Below are 11,309 nucleotides of genomic sequence, written 5' to 3'. Positions count from 1 at the left end.
CCTCTAAAAGGTGATAGGCTTAAAACTGTCCTGCAATAATTGAATCACTGGCTTCAGAATAAATATTAATTGCCTTGGCTTTGTAAAATAGTTTAAGAAAACACACATATTAAAGATGACAACCCTTAATGAGGACCCTTGCTAATGCAGATATGTTAAGGCTACGTTAAATGGGAAAGTGTGCACTGTGCAGGATAAAAATCCCCAGCGATAACTGCCAACCAGGTATCCATGAAAAACAATGAACTTTACCTTGTTAGGAACTTTACACTTGCCACATATTATTAGGGCAGCATTTCTCAAAATGCAGACTCTAAGACATCAGAAAGCAGTCCAATAACTATAAATTTTCTCAGTACTAGGAATGTATTTGCACATTTTCATAAATCCAAATGACAAAATGGAACAAAATGGGAGAATACAAATTAACAGATATTAACAGAATTAGGCCTGATTTTTACTTGGATGCAAATCAAAACCGTTGTGATAACACTGTAGATGTCAAACAATTAATGAAGAACATTACTGGTGTATTATCCTTAGCTGTTATTATCCCCTCTTCTTTCCCCCAACAAAGTCAACATAATAAAATGTGTATGTCATATTTGCCGCTTCTTTACGGAGTACATCATCTTAGCTTAAAAATAATATACATGTGTTTTAGCTCCTGGACTTGCACTGAAGCAGCCAAGACTTGTCACATGTCCTATTATGCATTAGTGATCTTTAGCAAAAGGATCAAATAAAGAGGTAGGGTCAGTAACCTCTTAGGTTGCAAGCGTGAATGGTCAATACTAAGTGGATAGAATAAATATTAAAAATTAAACTTACACAGATTTATCTATAAAATATTAAAACCGTTGTGATAACACTGTAGATGACACTTCTTGAATTTTTTTTCCTCCTCAAAAGACTAGGTGTCTCATTTTTAAAAGGCTGAGAAATACCACACTGTGAGAAAAGAGAACTCTTGAGAAGATTTATAAAAGAATCTCTCAGAAGAAATTTAATTTGCTAGCCTTTTTGGCTAGGAAAGCTCTTTGGCTTACAGCTTTCATAGGAAAAAAACCCAAAACACAAAACCAGAAGGAAAACAGATGTTTTGGTTGACTCTGTCACTGTACTTTGTAAACCTACAATGTAAGTGGGGAAAAAAACAGATTGCAAATTATGCCTCCTAATTTCTTTTTTTTTTCTATTACTAGTGCTATGCTGATAAAATCTATTTGGATAGTCCAAACAAGTCTTAATTGTTTAATAAAGAAATTAATTTGACATTGTGCGAATATTTAACAGACTAATCATCAGCAGATATTCAACAAGCAACAAGAATGTTAAATATGCATACAAATTGTTGTAGGAATATTTAAAGCTGATTCCAACTCTCAGGAAGTTGATAGATACAATATTTTTAAGTACTATTTAATCACTTCTGAGTAGCGAAATAGGTCTGAAAATAGAAGCAGCAAATGAACCCATCACATTCAATAGCTCTGTAAGATTAAAAGTTCATATAGAACTTAATAATAAGGCAAGAAGTTGATGGACTGTGTCCAACAGACTTGCATTTCTACCAATGCCTCTATACAGGAATCCACGTGAAACCATATTGCTCACAGACAGGACGTACTTAAAAACTAGGCAGACAAGTCAAAGCTTGAAAAAGCTTCAGAACAGAACAGCCCTCATTTTACCAAATTGTTCCTCTAAAGTGAGAACTGAGGAGGAAATTCTTGCTATGCACGTTTCTCCTTTGTGTATTATGACTATAGTGTCTGGCACTTTGAGATTTAATGCACAACACTGCTAAATAAAAAAGGCAAGCCCTGCTTATTAGTAAACTGCTAGCATTATCAAAAAATAGGATGTTAAAATGATTATTGTTTGTAAATTGATTACTTGGTCTTAGTTTTGTCTGCCTAAGTGCACAATGTAATATTTAAAATCAAAGCTAGCTCTGTACTTTTTAAAACCTTGTTTTTCCATTCTTCTTAGTTTAACAAGAGTCAGAAGTTACGTAGTTAAAATAGCCAATTAAAATGGACAGGAAAACCAGAAACAAAGTGCAAATTCAATCTTCACCACATATCGCAAAAATCATGGTCACAGCTTCACATTTAATGTGGAATCACTTTAAGTATACAATAGTTCAAAATATCGAGAAACTGGTTAAGAGTTAAAAGCCAGTAGAACAAAAATACAGGAAATCCAAAATACATCTTCGACCTTTTTAATCCTAAATTTTAGGATCACATTCCTGAATAGACAAGTTTGCTTTATGAAGAAAGAAACTTTGGTATGGAGTTGAACTAGCCACATGAATAGCACCTGGAGCTTTCAAAATAAATAGTAATGGCTAACTAAACACCATGGCAGCAAGATATCCTTTTTAAAAAAGACTAAGAACAAGTATGTGCTTGGAGCTACACATCAAGGCTGGACAACAGAAACTAATGTAATCTTTTCCTCAAGTAATTTTAAAGCACACATTAATTATTGTATTTTTGATGCTGGAATTGGTAAGAAATCTTTCCTACAATGAGAAAGCTTTCCTTTTATTTGCTAACCACTAAGAACCACTCCTTTTAAAATTGCACTGATGGTCGAAGAACACTGTATTAAAATTTTTCTTTAAGACTCCCTCTATTTTTCAAAAATATTGCATGTTTATTCCACAGGCCCATGTTGTTAGCAGTAGGTGTTGCAAACAAAAACATCCCCCTACTCCAAGAGCTATTTATTAAAAAGGTCAAAGATAAATTCAACCTCAAAAGGGAACAAAAGTGTTTTTTTTAATAAATTGCACCAGAAATAACAAATTATGTTTGTAATGTCTCTCTCCTACAGCCATCAATAAAGAAGTTACCAGAATGTTAGTCTATGTTAATCTGTGCGTTCTATGGGTTTGCAACAAAGCATAATACTCATTAAACAGAATGAGCAAAACTTCAGTATAATGAATTTCAGTCATTTAATAATTTTAGTTTTTATTTGCATATTCCACTGTAGTATTGTGACAACAAATCACACCTATGTACTAGAGCATACATCAACAGTATGATGCAACTTTACTACACCACTGCTTTATTTAGCTTTTTGAAAGAGACATAAGCATACACTATGGCCACATCAAATAATTTTCTGTGGTTTTTTCTTCGATAACTTTTACTTTTTCAGTAATACTTCACTTTAAAAAATTTGAATTATTGAAAAAAAACACAGAAATTTTATACAGGAAATAAATGCTTATAAATATCTCAAGGGTGGGTGTCAGGAGGATGGGGCCAGACTCCTTTCAGTGGTGCCCAGCGACAGGACAAGGGGCAACAGGTACAAACTGAAGCATAGGAAGTTCCAGCTGAACATGAGGAGGAACTTCTTCACTCTGAGGGTGACGGAGCACTGGAACAGGTTGCCCAGGGAGGTTGTGGATTCTCCTTCTCTGGAGATATTCAATACCCGCCTGGACGTGGTCCTGTGCAGCCTGCTGTAGGTGACCCTGCTTTGGCAGGAGGGTTGGACTAGATGACCCACAGAGGTCCCTTCCAACCCCTACCATTCTGTGATTCTGTGAATAGATATAAGTAATAACCTCACAGGCACTGATATGACAAACATTTATTTTAAGGGCTGAGAGGCATTAATATCATATCGACAAAGTTGACTGAAAAGAATTACTAACTTTGTCTAAATGGGATATGCCCGCTTCTGCTTGTATGTTGAGAAAAGAAATTCAGAAAGCTATTTTTTGGCCTTGCTATGTCACAAAGTCAGTCATACAAAGACCTACGCATTTAACCTAAAATTATAGTTTTAAAAGCCCTTCTATTAAAAAAAAAAAATAATGCAAAACTTTGATCAATTATGCAGCTACTTTAAAACTGTTGCAAGACCATACTGTATATATTAGCTTTTATACTGCTAATGCACAACTAACAGCAAACTTGATTAGATTAACACAAATTTGTCTTAATCACACCGTTATATCACACTAAAGAGACAAATGCCTCAAGATTGGCAAAAACATTTAATTCTGAGCGCTCAGATGGCAGGATAATTATGTGTTGTAACCCCTTCACATTTAGGAAAAAAACCAAACCATAATCCTGCAGTCTCACTTTACAAAATAAAGTCCTGTAAAATATTAATTGGGAGGGGAACAGTTTATACTATCTAACACAAAGTAACTTATACAACTAGTGTCACAGGCAAACAAAAAAACTTCTAAATAAAAAGTCAAAATACACATAGCAACAGAAGCACAAATGTTGCATTAAATACAGTCAAGATAAGACAACAATGCACTTGTTAATAAAAAGACAAAAAAAGAAAAAAGTTAAACTTAGCAACACATTTAAAGAAAATGCAATGAGAAAAAAACCCTCAAACTATTTTTTCCAATGACAACAGTTTCCATTTGCAGTCTTTCCATCCATAATTTATCTGATACAGTACATCCATTAAAATATTCAGAATCTCACAGAAGAGCTAGATTGTTATCTTCCAAATCTAATTACCAAGTTGGTTTTGGGTGTTTTAAACAGACATTATTATGTCCGTTTAAAAGCAAGGCAGCAAATGGACTTTTTATCACCTTCAATCTCAGCACTGATGACAAACATTTTTAAAAGTTATCATAATCTTTTTTGTCTTTTTTTCCCTCTGCTTCAAATCCATCAATCCCATCACTGTCCCTTCTCCTTTTACGATTATTATGGATGTTGAAGCGTTGATTCATCTGTGGTAACGGGTCCATTCCTAAAACTTTGTGTATTTGACGGAATGCAAGGAGTCTTAGTGCAAACTAGAATAAGGGTAGAAAGAAGATATTTCTGTTAGAAACAAATGTCAATTTCGAGTACTTTGTCAAACAATTAATGAAGAACATTACTGGTGTATTATCCTTAGCTGTTATTATCCCCTCTTCTTTCCCCCAACAAAGTCAACATAATAAAATGTGTATGTCATATTTGCCACTTCTTTATGGAGTACATCATCTTAGCTTAAAAATAATATACATGTGTTTTAGCTCCTGGACTTGCACTGAAGCAGCCAAGACTTGTCACATGTCCTATTATGCATTAGTAATCTTTAGCAAAAGGATCAAATAAAGAGGTAGGGTCAGTAACCTCTTAGGTTGCAAGCGTGAATGGTCAATACTAAGTGGATAGAATAAATATTAAAAATTAAACTTACACAGATTTATCTATAAAATATTAAATGTCAATGTAATTTTAAATCTAATAACATACTGCTGTAGAGTGAGCATCTTTATGGATATATACAGATGGGAGTGCTTCAAACTTTTCAGGAAAATACGTTAATTTTAGTGCAAAAATGATCCTCTGTTGTGATATTTTCATTGCCTAGCTTAAGACTGATCATCTGAAAGACTGGACTATATTTTAAGAAAGGAAAATTCATGTCCACCATATAGTTCCATTTAAAAAAAAAAAACAAAACAAAACAAAAAAAAACCCACAACCCCTACCCAAAAAAAAGCCATCAAATTTAGTTACTTCACACATACTTTTCCTTACCTGCGCACTTGAAGTAATATCCTCTCGTTGCTGATCTGTCATTACAGCAAGTGTATCAAAAGGATCTTTCTCACAAGGGTCCAGAAGGCCAGGACCACCTACAACGGTTAGGCTAATTAGTAGCACATCTCTACCTAATTTCAACCAAGATTACAGATTTTACATTAGTTAATCATAAGTATACAGACACTGATCAAATGCAACTTGCCTTTAAGGATGATTCCTGAAGATATACACTCAAAAACTCTTCTCAGTGCATCCCCAGGACTCTGTGGTCCAGTAGCACTGCTAATTGCTTTTTCCACAAGCAACTCCATAGCCTAGACCAACAATAAGAAAATCCAGCCAATTTAGAAGATTGATTGAAACAAAAATAAAAGCTACTACTGTTGTTCAGTACAGAACTTTTGATACTGGAATTCTGAAGAACATTACACATCACAGAATGCTTTCAGTTAAAATTGAAAAAATCAGATATTTTATAACGATGAATAAAAAGAAAGCTGCTGCAAGATTAACATTGAGTACTGATACGCTGCTTCTCATCACAAATTGTCCAAAAGTTTTGTAGAAATTTATGCAGTAGTAGCATACATATGCAGGTAGACAACTTGTCCAGCCATTTTTTGAGAGAGCATGAAACATAGTGGGTCACTGGAATCTGTCATTCACATGAATAAACAGCACGCAGTATGAAATGATGAATTTGGTTAATCTAATTAAATTAACAGGATGCTACACAATTTTTTTTTTTCTACAGGAATACAGAAACTTAAAGCATCAAAAATTTAATGACCTTTTAACATTTAAGCGGTTACTAGTTCTTCAGTTTAGCAAAACTGAAGTTCACAGCAAGTTTTTTCCTGGATATAGGCTAACATTAACTCAGATGTTAAACAAGTGTAAAAAAACCTTGATGATAAACAGTTTTTAAAAAACTTACACATTATCTGATATTAGTTAAAATGGTTAAATGATTAGCTGTATTTTAAATATTGATTTTTTTATGTGAATAGTTCCATTGTTTACTTTTATTAGAATATTTTTTCAGAAAAACCTATAAAAGATATTTGCAAAAGCAAAGAATAGCTTCCCTTAGATTTTTCAGCATTAAATGGATGTTTCAATACCACCTCTTTGGTAAGTATCATTTTCAAACAATGTGTGTCTCTTGTTTTTTGGTGGTAATTTATGGGAGTCTGTTTTTTGGTTCCTCTCCCGAATTTACAGTTGTTCAAATGTTGTCTTTTATTTTTATTTTCCAAGAGTAAATGTCTATTCTAATGCATGCAAGTAACTATAGGCAGTGTTGATTACAATCCTTTGCTAAGGGTGCCCGTTCCTTTCTATTTTAGCTCAATTTAACTGTCAAATTTCAATTCCTGATCATGGTATTTCTGTACTCCCACTGTATCACTCAGGATCAAGGATTTGAGTTTTAGCAACAGTAATTTAGTTGTTTTCAAGTATGAAGCAAAATACAGCAGGAAAGAAAAAAAGCAGATCATGTTATTGCATTTATTCAATCTAGTTTGGATCCTCATACAATACACTAAAGTCCACAACTTAATCCTAGGAAAATGTGAATTATGATGCCCTGGTGCTTATGGGCATGAAAGACTGGATTTCAAGTTGGGGGGGGAATCAACCTTGAATATTAGTTCCTTCTAACTTGTAGGAACTTGACAAAATTCTTCTAATTTAGTTTTTATTTTTAGGTATATAAAGAGGCTGATAGTAATGTCTGTATTTAGACTTCCTAATATTTTCTATTATTACAACTACTTAGGCTCTTTTTGAAAAGCTCTGGCATCTCTTTGGCTTGTAACACGCTTCTAGCATACAGGTCAGGAGAAGTTCTGCATCCAGAAAAATATGTTTCTTCGATCTACAAGATTTCATCTGTGACTGTCAGAAGTTACATATATTTAAAAATCATCGTTTTAATTCTGTGATTGGTTTTATCAGTAAGACTTCGCCAACAGGCCAGAAGAACAACTGACTACATAGACTTCAATGTTGATTCATGTCACTAGCAATGCATCAGGTACCAGGAGCAAGCCAGGAAACACTTTTGGAGAGAACTGAGACACAGCTAGGCCTGACATGCTGCTTCACACCTCTCTTCACTTCTGGCTGTGCCTTAGAACAGATATTATGAGAAATAAGAAATAACTTTCCTTGTTCTTCATATATGTGCCTGCTGTGTGTTGCAATAGTTCTAAGGATGCTTTTCTAAAAGTATGCCAGGGTTTATCCTTTGGCAATTCAGTATCATAGTGATATTGAGGGCACTTATATACTTCTTAGCTTCTTTTAAGTTATATTTGTGCAGCGTATCTTTCATGAAGTGTAGCATGGAAACTGGAACTATATTTTTTTTACTTTAAATATTTAAAAAACATAAATAACTGCTCCACATTTTTTCCAGAAGCAATAAATAGTATGACTTAATACAATAATATTATAATAATATTGTCAATTAATAAAATTGTATGCAAGCTTAGTACAGTTGTAAAACATTTCTTATTGAAATAATGCCAACTATCGTAACTGTCTTGACGATGTTAGTGCTCTTCCTGCCAAAATGTCAAAGTCTGCATTAGGAAGCAGCACAGTGCAACAAGATTTGGTCTATGAAACAAAACAATCAGAGCCGAGTTTACCTCCACATATATACATTTCAGAGATTTTGTTTCAGACTAACTTTGTACAGTCCACAGATTGAACATCTGTTAATATTTGGAGCATAAGTTGCACTCCTGGAGGGCATCATTTAAGATAGTCAATGTAAAAGGAATGCTCCAAGAACATTTGGCTGCAAGAACTGAGATAGGTAACTGGGTACAACCTAGAGATCTGTTTCTAAGTGACACTGATTAAAATGCTAACGGTGACACATCCACAGACTAGTACTGTGGTATTTCATCTTGCAGAAAGGATATATTAATGATCATATCAATTACTGTGATTTGTTCTTTCAAGTAGCCTTTCTGTTATCACAGAGCTATCTGGGCACAGTTGACATTATTTCCAATCCGTTTCAGTAAAGTCCAAGTGATTCAAAGTAGGTGATTAGAAAAAAATAGATTCTTTTATACAGAGTAAATGAAAAAATGCTAAAATCTAGAATAAGAATGCTACCCACAAAGAATTCAAAAGAACAAGAAAATTAATTTTGAAAAAAAAATAAAATTCCAGCTCCAAATTACAAAACCTCAGAAAATTAAATTTTTAGAGGGAATCTGGATCATTTGTTGGGGAAAAGAACCCCCCCCAAAACCCAAACAAAACCCTGCATTACTCCTTGAAAAAGTCTACATTTTAAAACTGCAGTAATGCTTTCCTATGCTTTACTTGCAGTACTATGTGCATTAGAAAGACTCATTCAAAAGAACATTACTCACCCAGCTTGGAAAATCAGACCAAGTTGGAACCCGCTGACAGAGGTCACGAAGAATACGTATAATAACCACACAGGACTGCAGACCATTAGCTCTAGCCTTGAGAGCAATACAAAAATCAAATTAATCAATCCCATCACCTACAACAAATAGGACTTGTTGAAAGACTAAAACACCACTGTTCAATGGAAGCTCAGATACAAGACTGAAACAAATCATTCTACAACTTTATTCCATGAGCTGCCATTTACAGCAGTATTTTATATAGGGTTAGTAATTTAAGGTGGTAGAAGTCAAAGTGCACAGTTTATACAAGAATAATATTTCTTGATCCCCTGTACACTTTGACCTATATTCAGTTGTAACAATAAATACAGTATCTTTCTATATTAGAAATAAAAAGAATAAAGTAAAGGTCTAAGAAATAGGTATAGAGACTGAAAGGTCAAGGGAATCTGTTTGGTTTCTATATTGTGCCTTTGCCAGAATGCAAAGTCACTAAACCAAACAGTTGCTTCTTGCCTTTCATTCCCTACACTTAATACACTTAAAGAAATAGGGGAAAAAAAAGTCTTAAATCTAAACACAAAGCTTTAAACACATATTCCATTATTTAAAGCAAAGTTACTCTGCAGCCTTATGGAATATATAACAAATGTACAATATATGATCACCCCAAGCGAGTCAAGCTTTCAACATCGCCTTCTCAATGACCAGAAAAAAAAAAAAAATCACGTCAAACGAGCAATAACTGCATAAAGCAGTTCCTCCATACTCAACCTTCTACATTTAAATTTAGGGACCAGAAAATTATTAAGTATTATTAGCATGAACAAAGCTGAGTTTTTTCACACAGTTAAACATTTATATTGCAACTGAAGTAATCTCTCATAAGGCTACAAGAAGAAAGTAAAATGATGTTCCAAACCTGGAACCACTTAGCGTGGCGTAGAGCAGCCAGAGCGTCAAGGCATTTTTGCCTGTCCAAGACGTCCGGTGGGTCTTTCACCATACCCGAGGTTACATCTAAAATGGATTGAATTGGCAAAATGCAGTGAGGAATGGGTGTTTGACCAGGCGAGCAAGACACTTCCTTAAAGTAGCTTCAATGTCACACATGCCATTTAAAGTTTAAACACTTGAACAACAAATGTAAATGTTCAATAAAAGCCATTCAATTAGGATTAGGGCATCAACCCAGTATGAAGATCAAGAGAATATTATACTTTAGCTCTCAGGTTATTTTCAAATGCATTGCAGATTATGCAATGTGTAGTACTTATTTATTTAAGCCAACATTGGAAAAAACCACATATCCCCTAAAATTAAATACTGAAGGAAGGATGGTTGGACACAGAGCACCAGCACAAAGAACACAAGACAGAAGGAACACAAAAATCCACTTTAACCAAGTAGAAACATTCAAACTTAGTTTCTTGTAAATTTTAATGGTCACGTGTTATTTTGGATCTACTCTTTAAAAGAAAAACTAATTCTAAAAAAAAAATCTAAAACATGCTAGATGTTTAGTAATGATGTTATTTTTATCGTATCTTAAACTTAAAATGGAAATGATTTTGCTTTTAAAAACCTGACTAAAGGAATGCGAAATACTCTTCAATATTAGAGTTCTAAGCAAGGAAGAGCTTAAAAAAAAGTAGAATGTTTGAAAGATAAAGAAAATACAGTAGATCTCGTATATTTAAATGTTCAGAAAAGGATTAATTAAATTACCAAGCTGATTGCTTTGTTACCAAAAAGGCAAAGACCAAAAGCCCCTTTAGGAAGCGGTTTAATCAATGAAACTGGCACCACTGAACAATATGAAATGGTATCTTCGAGTTACTTAAAAATTATAGGGATATAATGCAATGATCAGCTTTAAAAGTTCTTTGTTTCACTAATTATGAAAATGGCTATTGTGATTAGTGACAAAGTATACTGGTAGTATAACTGGTGATACACCAGATAAGATGAAAGAAAAAGCCCTCACTCAATGGCACTAATTTCACAGGAGCTAGCTGTATGGAACAATATAGTTTACTCTAGCAAAATATAAATTTAGGTAAGTCTGAGAATAAAATTTTTATTTATTTTTATATATTATATATAGAGAGCCCTGGTTTTGGCTGGGATAGAGTTAATTTTCCTCCCAATACCTGCTGTGGTTTGGATTTAGTACAAGAAGAATGTTGATAATGCTGATGTTTTCAGTTGTTGCTAAGAAATCAAGGACTTTTTCCAGTCTCCCACATTCAGCTACTGAGCAGATGTGCAGGAGCTGGGAGGAAGCATATCCAGACAGCTAGCCCAAGCTGGCCAATGGAAATATTCCATACCATAGATGTCATGCTCAGTTTATAAA

At 34.0% G+C, this 11,309-nt stretch overlaps 1 protein-coding gene across 3 annotated transcripts in view; it reads right to left on the bottom strand.

Annotated features, from left to right (window-relative positions):
- Window positions 1-504: 504 nt before the first annotated feature.
- The window catches only part of LOC142365573 (zinc finger RNA-binding protein-like), a 60,169-nt gene continuing 49,364 nt past the window's right edge, over window positions 505-11,309 (bottom strand). For 2 of the 3 annotated variants that reach the window (XM_075446455.1, XM_075446456.1), the window contains exons 16-20: window positions 9,873-9,970; window positions 8,948-9,043; window positions 5,749-5,860; window positions 5,541-5,638; window positions 505-4,804 (exon numbers count right to left, since the gene is read on the bottom strand). In XM_075446455.1, the coding sequence (XP_075302570.1) occupies window positions 4,625-4,804; window positions 5,541-5,638; window positions 5,749-5,860; window positions 8,948-9,043; window positions 9,873-9,970 (584 nt within the window). In that variant the 3' untranslated portion in view covers window positions 505-4,624. Of the gene's footprint in view, window positions 4,805-5,540; window positions 5,639-5,748; window positions 5,861-8,947; window positions 9,044-9,872; window positions 9,971-11,309 lie in introns of those variants that run through there. The other variant, XM_075446457.1, reaches the window with a different exon arrangement.

Source organism: Opisthocomus hoazin, chromosome W (assembly GCF_030867145.1).
Source record: "Opisthocomus hoazin isolate bOpiHoa1 chromosome W, bOpiHoa1.hap1, whole genome shotgun sequence".
In the NCBI taxonomy this organism is placed as follows: domain Eukaryota; kingdom Metazoa; phylum Chordata; class Aves; order Opisthocomiformes; family Opisthocomidae; genus Opisthocomus; species Opisthocomus hoazin.
The sequence above is the reverse complement of the archived record's forward strand: the minus strand, read 5'-3'. Positions and strand labels throughout refer to the sequence as shown.